The sequence below is a fragment of the Daktulosphaira vitifoliae genome, unplaced genomic scaffold (genome assembly GCF_025091365.1).
Source record: "Daktulosphaira vitifoliae isolate Bord-2020 unplaced genomic scaffold, ASM2509136v1 Scaffold_3, whole genome shotgun sequence".
NCBI classification, from domain to species: domain Eukaryota; kingdom Metazoa; phylum Arthropoda; class Insecta; order Hemiptera; family Phylloxeridae; genus Daktulosphaira; species Daktulosphaira vitifoliae.
The window spans coordinates 30,238,682-30,262,636 of NW_026099574.1; the positions used below are offsets into that span (position 1 = coordinate 30,238,682).

The 23,955-nt window shown below is 30.2% G+C and overlaps 1 protein-coding gene across 13 annotated transcripts in view; it reads right to left on the minus strand.

Annotated features, from left to right (window-relative positions):
* Positions 1-23,955, minus strand: part of LOC126901815 (RNA-binding protein Musashi homolog Rbp6) — a 223,821-nt gene that overhangs the window by 31,632 nt on the left and 168,234 nt on the right. For all 13 annotated transcript variants that reach the window (XM_050678613.1, XM_050678615.1, XM_050678616.1 and 10 more), the window contains one exon: positions 16,792-16,840. In XM_050678613.1, the coding sequence (XP_050534570.1) occupies positions 16,792-16,840 (49 nt within the window). The remainder of the gene's footprint in view (positions 1-16,791; positions 16,841-23,955) is intronic.

The following is a 23,955-nucleotide window of genomic DNA, read 5'->3' on the forward strand; positions in this document are numbered from 1 at the left end:
ATCATGAAAAGTTTCCAACCAAAAATAATAGTAATTATTCGTTTATAAACCCAGAAGGTGAAACGGTCGGTAATCGGATTTCTGATATCACAAAGCCTACTAATAATACAAAATGCCCTCGTGTTATTAAACCTAATACACCGAGGTTTTTTTTCATTTAATCGTATCGCTTGACTTGAGTCATATTTTGTGTATAATAGAAAATAAAATGCTAACATGTTTTTTTTTTCATACTCCTGGAATACATTTTTCAGTAACATGATTTCGAAAAAAAATAAAAATTATATTACATTTCCTCCAATTCATATTCTAATATTATTGTAATTGCACAATGTAACTATCATGTGTAGCTAAGGGCGAAGAGCCGGTCAGTGAATCTTAAAAGTATTCGTATTTTGTTTAGAAAATAAAATTAAGTTATGGATAGTAATATTATTTAAATGATGTAGAAATCGGAAATGTCCTGATGTCAATCACTAGCAAAATGTGTAAAATCAACTCGGTACGATTTCTATAATATACAAAATAAGCGGCCATACAATGAAGTCATTTTTATTGGCTCATATAAAAACGAGAGACTTGTGTGCAGAGTTTCCGTTTTATTGTGTATCCGGCCGCTATTCTCACAATATACGTCGTTCAAGTGTCAACTGGCTGTCTTGTCGAGTACAAAAAGTTAGTCCTAGATGTCGGATATGGTAAAATGTCGTTCATAAAAATAATGCCAAGTATAACGTCAAGAAAAAAATTGTCGGAATTAAATATTTGACGTAAAAGTTTTGGAGACTTAAACTTTGGCAACTACATGGATCTATATTGTTAACATTTTATTTTATTTTTTCTCATCAGTCGAGCTAATGTGTTTTTTTGACGATAATCTTCAGTGTTGAAGGCTATTGAGAATACAATTTGACTCGCCCGCTTTCTCCCCGTAGAAATAAACAGTATAAAATGTATTTGGTAGGAGTAATTGTTAATAGCCCGAAAACATTATATGTCATTTCTATTGCTACAGCGAGTAAACATTTAAACCAACGACAATCGTCCGAATAGCAACTTTTATACGTTCCCGCGTAATTTTTATTGCAAAACTTCTGGGAATTTGGTTCACGAGGGTCACGAAAACCTGACATTCCACAAAGTCGTTTATATGAATTCCGAAAATAAACTAATCTCATTCGTTTTCAATTCCCTGCTGACGTATGACCAATAACTTTTTACATAATATTTTCTTGTACCATGCGAAAGTTTTAAAAACCTTTACATATTCGAGTTGTTTGCATAAGTTATTTTTACCATTAAATAAACAGTTGTTGTTTTTGAATACCAAAGTTATCAACATTTTAAGTTTTAGTTTAATTTATTTGTGATAACTATTAATCGCAAAATCAACATCGTTAAGATAAATTATAAGAAATAAAACTTTTTCTTTTTGTTAAAAAGTATATTAATTTTGTCATTTATAAGGTGTGTCATGAACAATTTCAAAAATTTTATTATGCAGTTGAATAACTACTTTGTAAATTCCAAAAGTAACATTTACGTCTAATATTTAGGAACATTAAATATTCCTAAATATTAAAATATTATCAACGAGTAATTAAACGTTTCAGTATCGTATTAAATGCGTATCATACTTCTAAAGAAGTATTTAGCAACTTAAAAGATAATTTCTCAAGATAGTTAACCTAAGAGAAAACTGAGACGTTATAAGCTTATGGGATTCATTACCATGATAATTACTAGAATATTATTTTAACAAAAAACAATCCTGGTATTGTAGATAAACAGTAATTAGCAAAGGAAAAGTCTCAAGTTATGTGTAATTGTCGTTAATTCACCTTAAGATATCATCGCGTTCAAATAACCATTATGACATATTGTAAACTGCAACCGCGATATTATCCCACTGTCAGCACTAATTTCCAGATTCTATTTCCAGGTCTACTAAAATTCAATAGTTATATCCTTATATCCTCCATATGACTAAGTCTACTATTTGGTTTCCTGCGGTAGTCTTAGGATCAATTTTGAGTACGTTTGTATATAATATCCGCCATGTTCTAGGCAAATATTTAGTTACTAACTTAAACAACTATGTATACAATAGTTTCTACGCTGTGGTTTATATTAGTTCATTTGTCAGCGGACTCCAATATGACAATAGAATTGACATTGAGCCCTAACATTATTAAAAATTATTTGACATTAAGATAAACTATCCTACCGACTTGTACGAGTGTGTATTTTGCTTGATGAATTTCTTAAACAGATAGCTATGAGGTTTGCATAATGAATACGGGCCAGGTGAACGCTTAGAGTTTTGAAATAATAAATTGTGAATAATAACTATTACTGACAGGTGATTTCATGTGTAAAGTTTGGACAGTTTTGTTCGGAAACCGATTTGTTAAAAATATCAAACGAATTTGAACGCATTTGTCAAGCATAATCACATTATACTTGTATTTTTTCCCTCTGTCAATTTATTGCGCAAAGTTTTAGACAGCATTAAATTATAAACGTTTTAGGAAAGTTTTGCACACAACCCAGCGGCTATGGTGTGTATAGCTATTATTCGATGGAGGCGAATAGCTTTATCAAAAACGGCGGCGGCGGCGACTTTGGATAGGCGCCTCGGTAATCGAATTTACTTTTGAAAGTATAGGCGACACATAAAACAAACATTTTCATGCAGTACTTGCCATTTTCCAACAGTTTATTGAATGCATTTGTAAACAACGTGAACACGTGTATGTGTGTGTGTGTGTAATCGGAACTCGGAACATGATAGGTGAGTGTATTAGAGCATAATGTTGCTATGATAATACACGACGGATTAACGCCAGTTAGTTATGAGAAATTAAAATGAATACTGCTGAACACGCACTATAACAATAATAATTATTGCTTATATTACTGCTCGCGGATTTCTCATTTTGCCCACGACGACCTTCTCGAATTCCACGCCAATTACCGCTAATTGATATCTATTCGTTGCTACCCCTACAGGTAAACTATCCGAAGTTTCTAATAATTACTAATAAAATAATTTGAACTCGTGTTTTAATTAAGACTGTATTGTAATGTACTCTAAGTTAAACGTTTTCGATCTCCTCTTACTAAGCCATTATATGTCATAACCGCTATGTATTAATAATAATAGCGAAGGAATGAGATTTCTGATACAGAATAATTCATCGATTAAATTACCTTCCATTGAATCATTGGGAGATATCGTCATTTCGAGTACTTTCAATTAAGTATCAGGGAACATTTAAGAAATCGATGAAAAAGTAACTGGTTGATATTCAAATAATTATAATCTCACTCCATGAGATATGACCCTAACCGAGTTATTGTTTATTGATTCCAATTTACATTGAAGGCATTCGTTCGAATTAAATCCATGACAGGAGCAAACGTTTATGGGACAGATTCAATAATTGAATCATCACCGGATGCAATCCGCGTTTTAAATTCACGCTCGAGTGGAAAGCGTCACTGTCTTTTTGTCGAACAATGTTCGTTTTAAGCTCATTTCGTGTATTGTTCCGAGAAAAAAACTGCGTTGAGTTCTTAGTAAGTTGATCATTTTAATTGTTTAGTAGCGATACGCTTTATTATAATAACACAAAACCTATTAAATACGTTCAAATGATCTCGTGACGGTATTTCAACGGCAAATAAATTATTATTCTTATAATTTTTTCAAAGGCTCGTCCTTTGTCCAAAACTATAATATTTTCTTCGAATGATATTAAACTGACACAATCTAATTAATTTTTCTGAGCTCAACTGCACTCTCAAAGCTAAAACGTCACAGCTGTTGCATTTTTCGGATTGATAAGTATATATTTCAATATACGTTTTTAGAAGACTCGAGAGCCATTTTAGTCAACTAGCTGTCTCGCAATATTGTTATGACTGCCCACTTTCAATTTCTTTAGCTGTATGCAGTGTAAATCTACTGACACGTCCGGAAGATATCATGTGGATATCTGACAACTAAAACGACACAGCGTGTTGGGGTGTGCGAGAAAGATAAAACTTGATGAAAATACTGAAAACCATCGTTGACCGGTAGTGCCAGATAAGAACTGTCCACACGCAAATGTGTGTGACCAATTTCCAATTTCACTAGCTTTTATATAAACCTTATATCTTTAAGTTTCACAAAATTCATTCTTACCATTGAATTTTTAAGGTCATCAGATATGCTTTCAATTGAATTTACATTTCATGTCTACAACTTTTATTAAAATTGAAACCAATATATTATTTTGTAAATAAAAAAAAAATCATTGCAAGTTAAATATTTATTTCAAAAACATTGTGTGGGTTATTTTAAGTTTTTGCTACAGTACATAAAACCATTTTAGAATAATAGTTTTACACAAAAATCAGTCGTTTGTACTTTATAGTAAACGTTTAAAACGACAGATACAACATCTTGTCCGTTAAAGGATGTATAACATAATAAAAACTTTTGATCTAAAGGCGTATGTTCGATTCAGGAAAAGTTTTTCATATCGATGACTTAGACAAGCCGCCATGGGCATTGAAAAAAATAATATATAAAACCATATAATTCTGTGCCGTCAATCTTCTTATTACTTTCTTTTTTGTTTATAGCTACGGTCGTACAATAAACAATAATATGAAAACACTAATAGCAAAAAAAAATAACATCTGACGGCTTTGTATCCTATTCGGAGTAAAGTTGTAGGAAGTGAAAAACGATTATCAATTTTTCAAAACAGGATTAAAATAAGTAATGGTTTCGTTCTAAGCGCCAGTGGTAGTGGTAAGGGACTACGCCCATAGTATGAATCGTAACGAAATTGAGTTTAAGCATGCACACGAAATATTATCTTTCACCCTACCGTGTTTTTCCTTAGCAGTGTGAGTAAAGAAATAACGACTGCACCCTAGCTTATTGATGTTTTCAATACAAACATTACTTTTATATACACCCTTAACTTTTAACAATATCACATTCTTGCTACCTCTTCACCACTCTGCTTTTTCTTTTCCGTTGCCTAAAAAAAGTCCCACCGGTGTGTTTATTTATAAGCTGCTGCTGCCGGTCATGGCCATTGCAATCATCACCTCACCAACAAGACAATAATTTCTTTGTTCATTCAAACAAGACGGATATTAATTTAAGTATTAAATTTATAAAAACAAGCGATATTGCATCGAGTTGTTGTATAGTCATAGTCAGTATTTTTAAAAACTTATTTCTATAATAACTAGCGATACTAAGGTACAATTTATAATATTTGATTTGCTCATTGACGTTCTCCTCCAAAGCAATAATTTATTAATAGTTTTTATTTTTTTGTGTATCCAATAGTTAACAATGGAGTTCAATGGCTAAATATAAGATATTGTAAATTAGTATAACTAGTGAGAAGGTTGGCATAGTAATACTTTGAAATTTTCGATATTAAGAGGCCGCCTTAGAAAAAAGGTTATCAAAAATAGATAGAAATATTATTTTATGAATTATTGTAGTGTTGCATCTCCCAGTTTTATAATATACTATAAAAACACTAATAAATTTCATAAGAATGCCTGGTTAAAATTACACGTAAAGTCTACAATATTTAATCACACTATAGATCACTCTTTGGTCTATGCGTTGAATTTACAGCTTTGTTACTGATAAAGTATCATAATTTTTTTTAAACATTTATACTATTTAATATAATCGTAAATTGTTACTACATGCTTTTTATCATTTAAAAGTTCATAGATCTTTATGATTCAAAAGGGCCCTCGACGGTCAAGTTGCATCAGTTCTATTGTTATTAATTTTAGATGGGTTAACACGTTAAGTTTATTTCCGTAGATTAAATTAAATTCGACAAACTCTGCCGCGTAAACTTTGATCTTTGGAACGATACTATAACAGTAATTACAATACAGATAAGTTACACCGTAAGTGTGTTGAACGGGCTTACTAATTTTGCGTTAAATCGAACGGTCGCCCTGATTGTTTGGACGGTCGCTTATCGATAAGTACTTGGACGGTTCCTTTCCTTCTAACATCCCACATTGTTTACAGACATTTTCGTTGTACACAGAAAAGCTTTGCTTATTGCTTTAAAGAAGTAAACGTTCGGCAAAGGAAAAAGCAGAATTGCCGAAAATAATGGTCTATGAAAGATTAAGCGATATCAGCCGAAGGACACTCTTGTAGTAATAATAGCCTAGCGTAAGAAGTATTAATTTAAAGTGAGTTTTTTGCCCCGTTAAATCTTTTATGCCATTTGAGAATTCGGCTTATGCGATTTTAAACGTGATAGAAACTACGATTAATCTCTTATATCCTGGTTGTCTTTTTTTTTCTGTTTTTATTTTTTATTCTACTACAACTGCTCGACAACCGTTTTATTCGTTTGTTTTTCTAAAAAAAAAAAAAAAAAAAAAAATGATAATTAAGCTTAATTGTAAGAATAAAAGCTAATCGCTCAACTAGAAATTAATCTAACTACAATTCGTTAATGATTTAGCGATTCATACAGCTCAGTATTTCAATTTTTTTGTGTGTAATGAGATATTAATAAAATGTAAACAAAAATATAAAAACGAGATAAAAGTTGAAAAAATTACCATCGAATTTTGAAAATTACTATCGAAGAATAAAGACAAATAGCTCGAGGTGAGAGACCATATTTGCAGAACGACACGGCTCCGAGGACGGATATTAGCGTACAGAGAGTAGGGAAGGCTTACGGTAGCATAGAAGCCCCTCACCTTATAAACACAAAAATAGGATTTTCCGGTAATTTCGTCGTTCATATTACGTAGTTGGCAATTTTCCACGAGTGCGATAGTAACGGTGGCACAGGCAAATGTACGGCCTGGTTCCAAGCTCTTCTTGTCTCATTGCCAAATGTAATCCACCGGCTTCGATGGTTCCCGGGATCCTCGCCACTTCCCCTAAGACAACTTTTATATTGCCTGCCGCCAAAGTCCCCTCCCACTGCCTAAAACTAAATCGTTTTGGCCCGATGTCACTGTACGATCATTGTCTCCGTTGGGCGAAGAGAATACCACCACCCATCGTTTCACCCTCGACCCAACACATCCCTTATTCCTTCATGAGCTATTTACAATCCAAACGGCCGAAATTGCTCCTTCGGTGGCATATTTATTTTGCCTCGCAATATTATTTTCGACACGTCCCACTTTTTTTCCTTTTTCTAAGATAAACGGTTTCTTTCCGTAGTAGTTTACAATAATATATTTGATTTATACTGCGGCCTAACGGATTTTATTTTATCTTTCGAAACGTTGCAGCCAACGTTTTTATTTATTTTTATATTCAATGTATTTTAACAAAAATCAGATGAAAAAAAAATTGATATTTTTATATTAATTATTTTTAATTAGTTCCCATTACTAAAATATAATAAGATAAATATGCGATCTACCTTGGATAAGTCACATACAGTACACATTTAGAATCAATCAATTTCATTACTCACGTAGAATATATGAAATATTTTCGAACGACAAAGTAATGAAATTAATTAAAACAGAGTACCCAACATTTAATTATGTTGTACTATCAAAGATATTTTTTATTAATAGCCATTCTACTTTAATAGTTCTAACACAGTATGCCAATAGCGTTTTGGGTGCACATTGAGAATTGTCATCAATAAGAAGTAGAAACAAGATATAAATCACAGTTTTGAAGTACTTAACACTGCACAATCGAATGAGACAAGTAGATTATTTGAACAAACATCTGCCAGATTCTCCCATCGAGCAAATGGTATTTTCGTGTACTGTCATGTATACTAGTTACAATGTTTAATAGCTATCTTTCAAATCCGGGTATGAATTAATCAACTAAAATACATAATAGGTTTTCTTTTGTGAAAATATGTTAGTAATGTCCCAACAATAATATTGCAAGTTATATTAAACTATATTACAAGTGAAAAAAAGCTAAACAATAGTCGACCCGATATTTTTGTTCCAACAGTGACCTTCCTGCCATTCTTTCTCATGACTTTTAGCGCTGTATATTCTGAGGGTCATAGCTATAAGTCAGTGTATGTGTAACGTGGTTGTGATTTATTTACGGTCGCTACGGTCATCGTCGATATGCGAGTTTACCCAAAGCATACTCGAATGTACTGACATTTTCTCTGACGGTAGCAAATTCATTTGACTAGAAAAACGGTACCGTTGTGAAGCAATAAAGGACGAGCTATTGAATATATACAGGCGACAGTAGGAGAGTACGTATAACAGCTGTTAAGAAACATTACGTTGAAAATGAAATACACGAAAAATATATAAAAAGAAAGACACATATAAATACATGTTTGAACCAAACAGTTCTAAATAATGACTTTCGGTTTTTTCTATTTGCCCAACAAACATATAGTTTATTATGTTCGAAGCCTTTTTCTGGTAATGCGACAAATGTTCTTTATTGTATATTGAACGTCAAAATGAAAAAAAAACCTGCATAGATATTTGCTTCCATAACGATCGCCTCCCCATGTCAATAAACTAATGGCCTATACATTTTAAGTTAAATATTCAAAGTATTCTGAAAATCTAGATTTTTATGTAATTAGTATAATATTTAAAATCAGAAAGACAATATTATGTAGTTGGACAATAATTATGTTCAACTTGTATTTAAAAAAATGAATGGTACCTATTTTACGTTCTCTAATTAAATTCGTTCACACCATCGATGGTACTCGAAAAGAGTAAAAAAATTATACAAAAACTTTTTCTTGAACATTGTCTAGAATAAATAAGTATAACAAATTAAAAACAAAAAAACCGCTGGAGAAAAACTTTTTTTGGTATAAAGAAAAAAAGGAAATTAAGTAATAATGGTCAAAAGTATATAAATTAGATTATCGTAGCTGGATATTTTTTGTAGATAAATACTTTTTATTTGCCTGAACCGAATTTAGGCTAATAGTTGACGTAATTTCTTCATGGTGGTGATTAAGTTTCCAAAAAAGTTTTTAAGCCTATTCATATATTCGCCATTTTAACTTAACTGATATACATTGAATATCATTCAAAAACTAAAATTTATGTTATATTTATTACACGAATTTAAATGCTACCAATCAAAAATTTAATATATCAAAACTTCAGCAAAACACTGGACTAGCAGTTTTCATCGGTGCCGTATAGACGTGAATTAATTAAAAAAGACAAACCGTCATGGTATTTTAATAATATTATTTTGTCGACTTATTTTTAATAATCGTTATAGAATCATTATTTTTATCAGCATTATGAAATGAAATGAAAAGTCGAGTATAATTTTGAGTCAATTGTATAAAAATATTCTTAATTTTTAAAAACATTTGGGGTAGGATTATGTGTAGCATTGATAAGGTCTTTTACACGTATTGACAATGAGTTTTATTAGACTTCAGAAAATCAACCAAAGTTCAAGTGGTGCTAGTAATCATTGTATTGTCGATGAGTGAGGAGAATCATGTTCATTGAATTGGTTTACTGGAGTACTTTTAACGTCAGCCTTTTTTTTACCCCTCATTTTTTCTCTGGTGGAGTGTTTACCACTTTTCTCTTCAACGAATATTGTATCACCAGAAAACTGAGTAAAAACGAACGATGTAAATCCATTTCATTGAATGGCATCCAAAATTTACGTTTATTGTAGTGCTTGAGAGAATTAAACCAAAACTTTTGATGATCACTTAACTTTACCGAGAATAATGCATTGTTAGCTTTAACCCCACTTACTCTTTGGTGTGACTAAACAGTATACAAAAATAAAAGTCTGACGTTCCACCCCAAGTTTTTCTCTAAACATAATAAAGGTCTAAAATAAAAAAAGACAAGCTACATCACGTTAATTCATATAAATTATAAATATACTTATTATATGATATTTATTTAATTTACAGTTCATGATACAAGAATACTTAAAGCTGTGAATAATTGACCAAATGATCACTTTTGAATTGTACTTTGGGGAGTCAAGATAAAAACACAACAAGAAAAGTGTTTTTTTTTTCATCTGAACATTGCATTTTCCGTTGGGATTGCAGTTGATTTAACAGACATAACTTGGTTCGTAAATTATTAAACTGAACACCTCAACGGCAATACATTCACTCTATAAATAAGAGCGTCAGTAATATTTATACATAATGCATATTATTATTGTGTGTAATATAATCAGCTCCCAGAAGGGTGGTAGAAATGTATATAAGCTTTAACGGTATTATAATAGGATTTAATGTCAACAAACAGTATAGGCAGCATTTGAGCTCGACAACCACTCAGGGGACTATAGAATATACCCACCATATAGAATAGAAGTTACACCAAGACGATATAACGTATAGTGGAATGGTGGTTTTAGTTGTTGACACAATTGAGAGAAAGCGCTAAGGAATTGTAAATTTTCACTGTTTTACCATCTTCTCATGACCAAAGATCTGCAGAACTATTTCTTCACTGTTTAACTTTCCCCTTATTGTTTTCTTAGTACTTAGTGGGTTATTATTGCGACCTTCTTCTGGTTAAAATTAACTCGAGAAATTTTAATATCATGTTTAGAATACTAGGGTGTACCAATAATCGTGTGTAAATAATAGAAGTCATACATACTAGGCACAAATAGCCTTAGGGTAAGAAACGATGAACCAGAGAATAAGTTGCATTAATAAGTTTTAATGGGTGTGCCTTATTACTAAGGTGTGATGTCGGAGATGACAGAATTATGTGCTTAATAATGGTATAATTTCAAATCATGTCGTTCTAACCAATTATAGTAAAAAAACATTGTATTCTTTTAAAATTTTTTCACTCTTTACCGTAATTTTTCATTAAATTTCCTTATGAATTTTTTTTATACAATTACAGCCATGATATTTTACGGTTCTTCTTCCCACATAGGTTTTTCCCGTTAATTCACCGTCTACAAATATATTGTGATGGTTATTGAGGAAATGTAATTAATGTCTTGTAAAGCGTCATCCAACATTCCCCTCTTTTATATACATTTGACTAAATTTGTATAAGGTTCCAAAATTACACTTCTCGAACAATTAATAACATAAACCTTTACAAAATAAAAAAAAAATTGTAATAAACAATAAAATACTTCAAATTAAAATTATAAATAAGTAATTAATTAAATTTCAAATGGCATGACATTTTTCAGATGACATTAACATAACTCCGTTCTGTTTCAGAATATTTTTTTAAAGGCTATTTATTTTTAAAATTATAGTTATTTTTATGTTGTGATGTTGAATTGAATTATTGCAATTAAATTAAGTCGTTAAAATTAAAACTGTTATTTTAAGCAGCACTCAGTCGAATAAATTTATTAATTGAAAACCTAGAGTTATTAGTTATAAATATAAAAAAAGTGACTTCTGAACGAAAAAAGCGAGGATAACAAAACGAAATAATTATGATGGCCAACTGTAATAAGAACGACTGTTTTGAAGTTAACCAATTTCCTTTCAGAATTACTATCCATATATATATATTAAAAATGGGTATTAATGTTTTTAACTAATTTAATAATTAATCTTTAATATATTAATCTAGGTTTTATGTAATGTACGAATACGCTATAGAATAAAAAGGACAAAAAGGTTAATCATTACAAGTATAAAAATGTAATTTATTGAAGTCCCTTTTTTCTCTTTTATAAATTTTTATTTCTTATTATTTCAAAAGAATCAAAAATTGAATTTCACAATTTGTTTTTTATCACAACGACAAGGTTCCAGGAGAAATGTAATAATAAGAAACGAAAACCGTATTCTAAGGGTTAGAAGGATCCGTTATAGATTTTTTGTAAAAAACGTCAATCTGATACGGAAACAGAATTACTGATAAAATACAACTTAAAAACTCAGTGAGAAATAGTATAAAAAGTTTAATATTCCATTTATTCTTCTTCACTGTTGAGATAACATTATCTAGATAACATAAAATTGTTCGTACAATCTAAATATTAATTAAGTTAACAGTTAATTAAAAAAACATTTAAAATGTATTTTTGCCATTCATTGTGATTTTTTTTATCGATTATGGTTAATAGAAATTATACTAAGTAACTAAAAAAATTGTAAATGCTGAACAATCGACTAAATTAAATCGTGTGTTAAAATTTTGACAATTAAATTAATGTGATCATAAAACCCTTTTAACAAAAAATACAGTAAAAAGAGCAAAATAGATTTTTAAATAATATATACACGCCGTATGAATATTATTAATCATGAAAACTGACGTTATAGAGAGAATATACCATAAAAATTTGCATGGTACATGTACCAAACAACCCTAGCGTTACTCAGCTCTCTGATTGCCAGCGTTATGTTGGAAACAGATTGATTAATGGGATTGTTCCGCATGAAGAATCTTTCGCGTTTTTCGTACTTGATATAGACGCAGCCTGTCAAATTATCATTAAATACTTCACTGTTTCCTCATAAAACAGAATATTTTTTATCATTCAATTGCTTCAATCACGAAACACAAGGCATTTCAACACCTTCAAATGAAAAAATTCTAACGCGATTTGTTGGAAAAATATTTTTATTTCAGTTTAGTTTTGATTAATAGTTTTTTTTTAATTACATTTATATCGAAAAATATCTAAAAAATAGTAATCATTTACGCAGAGTTACAGAAAATGAAAAGGTATTAAGTACTCAAACTGAAAAAGTAATTGTTAAATTAGGATTTCTAGTTGGACTTATACCATGTAGCAAAAATTTCATTCCCTTAGATGAAAAAGTACTTCAACTAATTTGTATTAACACGGTATTGTATTTTCTAATGAAAATTGAAGATTAATACTTTACTAATAATTATTATTGTTTGTGGAACTTATTTTATAATCTATTTTTGATAAGTATAGTTATATTATTTCCAAGTATATCCATTAATATTAATGACTTTTAAAATTGTATCTTAAATCATTAATCATAAATTGTCTAAGAATATTTTAAAAATTTAATTTACTTGTTATGTTAATTTATTTGTATGTTAATTAAATTAATTAATTAATAGTAATTGCTAATTAATTGTCATATATTAAGGTATAAATGTCAGTATCACTGAAACAGAATCAAACATTCGCTGAAATCAAAAAGGCTCTAAATTATAACATAACAAAATAAAAAGGATTTACACGTAGATCAATTTCATTCTCGTCGTCATATACCAGTAATTAATCATTTACTCAGCTTTAATTAACACATAATAATTATATATTTATAATTTTTAATCTAATTTCATCACATTCAATACAAGATTTTGTATATATAATTAAAATACCAAAGATTTCTAAAGACTAGTTACAAAAAAAATCACTTTGAATTAAAAATCTTTCTCTTGAAATGTGTAAAAATTCGCGTTGGAACATTTTCGTTATACAATGTTCTCAATATTTCCTTTAATCTCACCTTGTGTCTCAACATTAATCGAGATTAGATAAATGCAGGAAGCTTTTAAGAAAATCACTGAAAATTTTATATATATAGGTAGATTGTTGGACTTGTAATATCAAACGCTAGTGTAATGTGATCATTTATCCAACGTATAGGTTTTTCACGTACAAATCGCCAATTCGAATATGCTATTGCAAAAAGCCTCTTATGCACATCAACAAATATTAGTTAAAACTCTATAACAAAACAGCAATGGGAGTAATATAATCGTGAGAAAGTAATACTATAGCTAAAGGAGTTGTTGACAAAACACTTAACATAACGGATTAATTAACTGGTGGGTTGAGCTTTGTTCGAAATGTTCTAGACTAAATGGTTTTAAGCAAATCGATAAGATTTAGTTACCTATCTTATTTTTAATATTTTTTAATCTTATTCAAGATATTACATGCTCAACTTTTACATTTTATAAAATACATTCAATATCATTAAACAACCAATTATCGAGACATTAGTGTAGTGAAATTGCCTGTACAGAGCGCCGTCACTATTACGTATAATTTTTTGTTTTGGTGACATTTTACAATTTAAATTAAAAAAGTCATCTTTTTTAAATGGAATCAAACACCAGGATAGTACTTTTGGTTAAAATATGATATTAATTGATTAATTAATAAAAATTTAATAATTATAAAATCGGTCATAAATAGATCGTTGAAAAATGAGGAACTTTGTAGATTATATTTTTATACTTGAAATACTCACAAATACAATGATTGTAAACAAGAGTTGACAGGGTTAATTTAACAGGAAATAAATTGAATAGGAAGAGCTATAAGTTATTTTACGATTAAAAATGGTTGAGTTGAAATGTTTTTTATAATAGAAAATTCAGCACAGTAATTATACCAACGTATTGATTTCTATACGATTTAAAAACCAAAGACGATCAGTACTAAAGATAGCAAACCTTCCTGTTTACTCGTTTGTCTGTTATTTAGTTTACCGTTAAAAAGAGGATCGTAAGATGGTACGTAGGACATTATAATGGGACCCTTATTGACAGTGGAAGACTAATGACTAAGCCCAAGTTCTATACAGTAACATTGCTTTCAACATTTTGTAGCTGAATTCGGGTCCCTTTTTGGTTAAAATATATATTTAGAAAAATGATGTAATGACATAGTATTTAAACATTTTTTGGTGGTTACAAGTATTTCTTGTTACAAAAGATAATTCAAATTCTAGTCGCTTTTTGTAATTAAACAACAACAAATCATAATAATTGATTATAATTAATCTGAAAAGAGCTATTTTGAATAACAGTTTTAATAACCTAAATTCTTACTACATTCAACACTGTAGAATATAGTCGTCCACGGTGGAAATAAAAACACCATTCAGGGTCATGATAATAATTACAAATGAGCGTTTCGACTACAGTAGTAAATTCATCATCAACGACAATTCAACACCATACATATATATAAATTGTTCTATACGGTAGTCTGTAAGGGTTGCGTCACTAATAAGACGATACGAGATTAAAGAGCTAATTTTCCGCCGTGAAGCACCAAGATGGTTTAATTCCGAAAACAGGGTCGAAATTAAACCTTAAATCTAGCCAAATCTCGGGCAGAGTTTCTTAAGTATTTCCCTTTGTACTCTCTTTCTTTCCCATTTTCCTTTGGTTCTCACCAACGACCCTACAGTTTCTTCCTCCCCTCTCCTAAAACTTCCATTTAGTTTTTTTTCACAAATCTACGATTTCGTATTTACTGTAGGTAAAAGAATATATCTCTCCATTTCAATTCAAATACGCTGTATAAGAAACGCTCAGTAAATCCTATTCACGCCATGTGGGCACAATAATAATAATAATAATAATAATAATAATACAACAAGTGGATTATTATTATACAACGCACATAGTAATATGTATTCTTTGCCCTCTATTCGTTGATACGAAAAATCTGAATCGTCTCTGGATGGAAAATAACATAATTTTTTTTCTCGTAAACTTTATGTTTATATTATTTTTTTTCGCGATAATATTATTAAGAAAATAAAAGAAAAAACATGGGGTGAAGTATTTTGTTGACTGGAATAAAATATACTATATTTATATTTATTCGCAAACGAATACTCAACAAATTAAATTGGCTTAAGACTGACAGAGTAGGCATCTCTAAAAGAAAATAAAATAACCAAAGCATTGCCATCTAAAAATTATATGGCCACCCACCCAACAAAGTTATTGTTTTTTCTTAAAAAGACCATTAAGTTCAATGGAGTTCCTTTTCATTCAATCAGTAATTTATGGCCCGAACCCCACCCAATCTGTTGTTCTTTTTGCTACCAAACTAGCATTACCGAAATTTATAATCAACATAATTTATAAGGAATCTCCTTTCTTTTCTGTGACATCCCTCTCAGAATCACCTCTTTGCAAGAAAAGTTATAACATTTAATGTCAGTAACATTAGTAAATATAAAATAGCCATTACTAATGTGTAGTTAATTCTTATTTTTCATGTAATACCGGTTTGAATATTAACTGATACGTTAACACTTATAAATACAAAGTTTATTCTCAACTCAATTTTTTTAATGTCATTGAGCATTTATTTCTTTTTTAATGTTGAAAATAAATAAAAGAAAACATAACTTTTATTTAAAAAATTACAGATCAAGAGGTTTTTTCACTATTGTTTTTATAATCTCACGTAGTTTGTGTTTGTAAAAAATATTAAGGGGATTCACAAAATTAGTCACTATTTTATGGTAAATGGTATTAGTTCAAACAACATTAAAAGATGGCGATGACGTTGCCACTTTCAGTTTGAACAATCCAACATCGTTCATACAGATTTATATTTTTGCGCTTTTATTTTGGTAGGTCTTTTATAAAGAGACTGAATATCCTGCGAGTACACAAACATCCCTCCAGTCATCATTACTCTTAGGTACTAGACCCACCCAAGGAGACGAAACTACGGCCTTCAAAATGAAAACTGTCATATATATATATAATCTTTTTCAGTGGCAAATAGAAAATATTTTTCTCTTCCCCTTACATGTTTTCTACCGCTTTCATAGGCCAATAATCGGCAATGAAGACAATAAATCAAACGCACACAACGAATTTGTTCATCCAATCTTTCAACACTTTCAGTTTTACCCACTAAACCTTTAGAATACTATGAATGTTGCTTTTGGTTTGCAATATAATTTTATTAGTGAATAAAAAAATACATTATTGATTCTTAAGTCTACTGAATTTTCAAGAAATTAGTAATTCTACAAACGTCTAATTTAGCTTGGCAATGATTGTTACACTTACCTCTATGTCTATTTGTTTGTTTGTCGAACATTAACATGGCATCTTCAATCTGAAACATAACAAAAACAAAAAATCATATGCTATGCTGAAATCATACTGATTAAAATGTTTATATACGTTGAATTCGAAAAATAAACATTTTCCGATTTGTAATATGTTTCATGATAACACTAAATTATTGAATTAAATTGTTTGTAAAGTTTTTAAATAAAAAGGGTTAGAAACACGCGACTGACCCATAGGAAATCCGTTAAATAATATACGATATGATAATTTACACACGGGTTGCCCTTGTGAATTGATACGTGAACCTAAAGTCCATCTGAGGAACTTTTTTCAGTTTTACACACATTATGTATCATTGGTGTACATTTAATATTAATACAGTGTGTACCTATAGATTTCGCTTCATGATCGACGTGTTTTCGTAACTCAACATTCAGTCATAAGTCTATTCACGTATTTTATTTCATTTTTGATGTTGTAATACCATTTAAAAAAAACGTTTTTAAAACATGATTAAACGAATAACAATCCTATAGTCAGTAAATAGTATCAATTTTTTGTGAAAATATTATACAAAAATTAATTAAAACAGTTATTTGTTGGATATAAATATCAAAATAGATTTTTATAGTAAAATAATTGAGTTATTATCAAATTTACTAATCAAAAATGTATGGATAACAAATGAAACGATTGTTTAGTCATTACACAGTTTTAGTATTACGCTGCGCATCGATCAAAGACCATTAGTTTGAAATAAAAACTTAAACATATCAAATTTATTTAATGGATCACGAAATTTGTTTGTTAAGCAAAATGAAGCTCATACAAAATTTTGACGTATACGTTTATCTTGTGTACATATTAACGAATCATTCAAAGTTGCAAATCACTATAAAGTTACAGTCTCATGATAGTTATGGAGATAATGTATCGCTCACAAGAGAGTCATCAATGGTAATTGGTTAATGGATGAAATCCTAAACAAGTCACAGATAAAGTTGCATGTACATTATAGATTACAGTCATTGTACAACTTTAGTTTCAAAATGAATTATTAAAATATAATAATAAATTATAAAATAACCAATAAAAAGTCAGAATTTCAAAATTACTTTAGGAACTATTTGAGTCAGGGCGTTTTTTTTTTTTTTGGAGGGGGAGAAGATTCTAGTACTATGTAACATAATGTTAGTAAAATGTGAGAGAACACTGCTATTTTCATCAACTCTATTTTCCCGTTTTAATACATAATTATATAATAAATATAGAACAATGAAAAAAATAACACTTTAAAGTTAGCAAAAATTAAATGCCACCAAATGTTTGAACGGTTAAGAGAGGACAATGAAGAAAGAAATATAGAAAGGGGTACTACAAAGCAGTGAGATACAAAAAAAAAAATGGGAACAAAAACTTTTGGCTGGTTTTTCTGTGCTGCGCTAAAAGGTTAAGTGAAATAAGTCGAGAACTTGTAAAAACTCGGTGACGGTCTGGGTATGGGAAAATATCGTCGGTTGTCGTTGACGGCGACGAACGAAAAAAAAAAAACAAATCATATTGTGCCGTCGTTGTCGTTATAGGAATTTTTTTCAGAGTATTCAAGTATGTTCACTTCTATCCACGCAGAACGCGCACAGCCTTGCAGACAGTGGTGAACAACTTTGGCGCCATGAGTCTTCTGCTGACCCAACTTTTTGGCCAAAAGAAAAGAACATATCAGGAAAAATAATACACAAAAACATACATATATATTTATACACGTATAACTTTATAATAAATGTTTGTTCTGGTAAACTTTGAATGTGTTATAACATTCATTCAACCATTTGAATTTTGGCGCCGTCATTACATTTAAAGCTTTCCTATGAAAAGCATTAAAAGTTAAAAGAATATTTGATGAACATTGTTTGTATAAATCTCTATTGAGTGAGTATAATGTTTTCGCATTAAAATTGAATCAAATTTTAAACTAAATATCAATATAGTTGATATACAAAAAATATCTTGAGAGATATATTAATGTATGATTTATTTTAATTTATCAGTTTAATAATCTTTAGCGGAAGTAAAACCCAGTTTATATCACACTTAAAGAGCATATAAAAGAGCCTATAAAATTAATGGATCACGCTTCTCAACAGTGTTTTATAAGAACATTTCATTTATCAGCATCGTATAAGAGTACAACGATAGTAAAAATGATCAATAAATCATTTATAGACATTTCAATTAAATGGTTCAACCATGTGGTTGACATCATTTATAAATATAGTCTGAAACCTTAAAAATAATAAAGTATCTTAGTCTATAACAAATCTAATTTAAATAATATTATTTAAAAATTTTACACATCTTATTAGAATAGTATTTGGTATATTTATTTTACAAAAGTGAATAATAGCCGTTTTAAATTTATATCTATTATTTTAAGATCACATATCATTTAATATGTGCATGAAATTCTGTAATTAACAACACAATCACAAGACGTATTATTTAAAATACATTGTTTTTTCTGTTGTCTTTGACGTTTTATTTCGCAATAATATGGAAACGTGTTTGTAAAAAGAAACATAACGACGCACCAGGCCACCATTGGTAAATACCAATTCATTGGCAAAGAACAACTATCACTATTTAAACTTTCACCACTACTCTGTATTGTTTTAATTTTGATTGCATCCATTAATTGCTGATTACTATAACCATGTTCTATAAAACTACCCAAAAAATACACATATTTAATCGTTATAAATTAATGAGTCATAAAAACTGTCAGTTACATTAAAAATTTTGAGTTGAAAAACACATAGGAAAAAAGAATAATCACAATGATCATGAAACAGCACGTTCTATTGCACAAAAAACTAGAAAAACAACACATTGACACGATAGCCGTTGCAGAAAGTCTTATGAGTTAGCCAAACAAAAAACTTTGCTGTGACAATGAAAAACAAAATAAAAAAATTGTTTATAGTAACCAAATGCAGAAAAAACGTTTTATAACTAATATGATTTTTAAATCACTATAGAAAAATAAATAAATTTACGCACTAAAACAATACTGGCGTGTCTATGTATCACAAAACGATAATAATTATGACTATGAGCACAACACATATTATCGCCCCCAAAATTGTCGCCTTATTGAGTATATTAGATTTCAATAATTCGTAAATTGAGTGTTTAAAAGAAACAAACCCAAGTCGTGTTTTATTCACAATCGATTTTCGAAAAAAACATTTACACACAACAATTCATGTAGCTTTCGTTTAACACTCACACATAACCGTCATGTACTACACAGCTATTACTAAGGCCCAGTTTATGACCTGACACTGTAGAGGGTCGGCTTCGCGTTCATACTCGTCGTGGATTCGGAAACCACATTTACCTCGGAAATCACGCGATAAATTCTTCGTGTCCGACCTTCCCCTTCACGCAGCCAAAGTCAAAATAAATACACGTAAAAACGACGTAGGATTCTGATGTTATTACTTTCAATTGACCTCACAGCGGCATCAACGGGGCAGACATTAAAATAGTATGTACACGTTGCAAACTCAACTCGATGATACTCTCCTCCTTTTGCATGCAAAAATTCTACGAACCAAAAATTATCTCTGTTCCGTACCTATGAACACATTTCTCTCGCTCTTTGGTTTGCTCCCTTGTTTTTCGCTAAACAATGATTTCATTTTCACTAGTTTTTTCTCGTTTGTCGGGACATTTTATTTTTTTGTAACATTAATTTTCTACCGGAAAACAAAGGAAATCCTGTTGCCAGCCCCAACGAAGCAATGCAGTGACCCTTTTCCACGAGAAACGTTATCATTCGTTTTCCATGCCATTGAACCGATTTTATTGTGCTTGGTGGGTATTATCAGTATTTTATCCCTACGGTAGACAAACGGTTGTAGTGGGTCTTCTTAATGTTCACCGGGTCAAATGCCAAGACAGGCCAAACGAAATGATAAAAATAAGGTATTTGAAATACAATTACAAAGGCAAAAACTTTATCGAAAAGGTGTACACTGATAGGGTATAATTTTTTACTTCTTTTTTCATCCGGCTGGTGATTAAAAAATTCAATTCTAAATCATAATAATCAGAGTAATTCTATCACTATGGATAGGAAACGACATTGCCGTTATACAAACTGCAATATCTGTTGTAATTGATTCGTAAATTAACGGTTTCGCGATGAGAGTATTTACGTAGTTAAGAATTAAAAAACCATAATATGCTTTTTGAATAATGCTATTCGCATAATATGTAAATAGCACTAAGTTGGAACGTTTAGATCTCGAAGTTTTGTACCCAACACAATTAATTTCCGTCTTAAATTCGTGTTGAGTATTTACATGTATATTAGGCAATGACAACAGTATAACATATAATATTTGGGACCTCTGGGAGATTATAATCGCTACAGTGCGGAAATTCGAGAAGCGACTATCAATATTTACCATTAACTTTCAAGAGGAGATGTGTCACGCGGGAAGGGGCTTAGCAGAATGTCGGGTCATACACAAAGTTATATTGGCAATTAAATAAACGTGCTCTACCCTTCGATGGTTAATCGACAGAGATAGTTGAAAAGAGGGAGTGGCCAGGCAAAGAGTTGTTGTGATTATTATACAGAAATTTAACGCCTCTCCGAAAAGCGTATACCCACTACGAGGCTCTGAAGTGTCGTTTCTTTCATAGCAGTTTACGTGCTCACAACTAGAAATGAGTCAGAATACTTTATGGCACTACCACGGCTCGGGGTAAATTTAAATGAAGGTCATCGTTTGCATACATGTAGCCTAATTATACCGAGGGAAAAGCTTCGGGTCAAATGTGGCAAAATGTTGCGGCCAATGTGCTTTAATGGCTTTGTACAGCAGTTTTTAAGTCATAATAGGAATGAGACCGTTTGGAAAAAACATCATTAGGATGTCATTTAATTTTAATTTAGTTAAAAATAAAAAATGCTTCATGTATTTCAAAAAATAAGGTGTATAACTAAAACATAGTTTTAAATTGTACTACATAAAATAATAAATAAGTCGTTAAAACTGTAACTGGTATACACCATTTAAACTAAACATTAAAGCTAAAAGGAATTTGAAACGACACAAAATAAATTAATGTTCGCAGACTTTCAAAATAATGTCGACAACTATGAAGTGTAGTATAAATAATTTGTATAGCTCTGGTAAATGAAAACTTTTGTATAGGATTTCACAATAATAGCTCTTAAATTTTTTAATTTCAAAACAGGAAACAACTATTGACTTACAAATGAAAGTTCGTAAATTAATTACCGTTGAAAAATAAAAAATTAAGTTTTGTTGAGTTTGGATAGTTTTATTACTTTTTAAAACTTAAAATTTTTGTTACATCAATTAAATTTATTAACATTTAATATGATCTATACTATTTTACATCGATATGAAATTAAATTTTTTAGATATCAAATCAATAAATAGAGAATTTATTAAAAAGTTGATAAGATTGTCAATGTACAAATATGAAAAATTCATGAAAACAATTTTCTTTTTAAAAAAATATAATTAAAATACATTAAATATCACATTTGAAGTATGATGATGATTAGTAACTATAGAAGAAATTAAAAAAAAAAATAGAAACTTAGTATTTAATACCTCGGTTCATGACATTTTTTAAATATAGAATTATTGTACACATTTAAAAGAAAAAAAAAATTTCCAGGAAACTTTTCATTGTATGCCCTTGGGGCATTTTAGCATAATAATTTAATTAAATTTTTTAACTATAATTACTACAATACGGATCTGTGCACACCAGTATGGACAGTTTAAAGTTTTAGTAGTTGTACCGGTGTAACTGACAAGTGGCAATCTACCCGTACGTCCAATTTGCCATTAGTAACGATTATTACTACCACCGCAGTACTACCAAACATCATTAATTATGTTTGCTGTCCGTCACATCGTTTTGAAACTCTTCAGACACCAACGGAATACATTTCACTGGTTGTGATTTAAATCCACTCTGTCCTTTTCTATGCCCACGTTACATTATTTTAACTACAAATTTTTAGTGTTGCCATAGTTTTTTACTCGCAGATAATTTATTTAACGTTTAGTTCTTAATATGTAAAAAACTATACCTTGCGACACGCTTGTAAAGTACTGATCTCAATTTTTATTCCGAATTCGTTATGTTACAACACAAAATTTTATCAAAACATTTAATCCGGTTACTGTTAAATTAAAGTTAAAATTGTCTATTTCATATATGTACCAAAAAAGGTAACCTTAAACAACACATTCATAAATGAGACCATAACTAAATTAATATAAATATAGGCACTAATTTTTAGTAACAAAATATTTCATTATATAAAAATAGAGGAAGAGTATATTGTCTAGTATTTTATTCGCCATAAATCATTTCTTTCGACCGTTTCTTACTACCCCACCACTTCATTAATGGAAATTAGCAGACCAAATTCAATTATTCAAACGTGTATTCTCTCTATTCTCATAGGTAAAAGATACTGGCCATAACTAACGAGTCAAGAGACCTGCCACTAAACTAATATGTCGTCGTCCACGGCCCCGCCTAAGTCCTTTCATATTATATTGCTCTTATCTCTTAGACGGAAATTTAACCGACGTACCAACACGTTATAATAATATTATAAACAAAAAGCAAACAGGGTGTTGTGTCCTTTTGTGAGCCCGAGATTACGTGGACGAGCAATATAGTCAACGAGTAATAGAAAGCCTGTTAGATGATCCCTATACGGGCGGAAGGTTAAAACGTCGTCATTACTATGCTAATCTATGCTTATTTTCGACTCCCGTGGCATTTCGGTTCTAATTAATTACACTACTGATACGACAGCCAAACAAAGGTCTTCATCTCTGCGCAGTGATTATACAACGATCACCACGTTGGCCGCCAGAAAGAAGGTCAAAACAGAACTCGAGTGATACGAGTTAACTTTGCCATAAGATATTTTTCCAAATTATGTTTCTCGTTCGCCTTTTACTCTAACCAATTAATACTAAATGGCGAAATTTATATAAACTTAGAATTAAAAATTAAAATCAAACATTTACAATAGAATAATTGTAGTCAGTAAGTTTTTAGGTGTAAAATGATCAGAAAAACGTT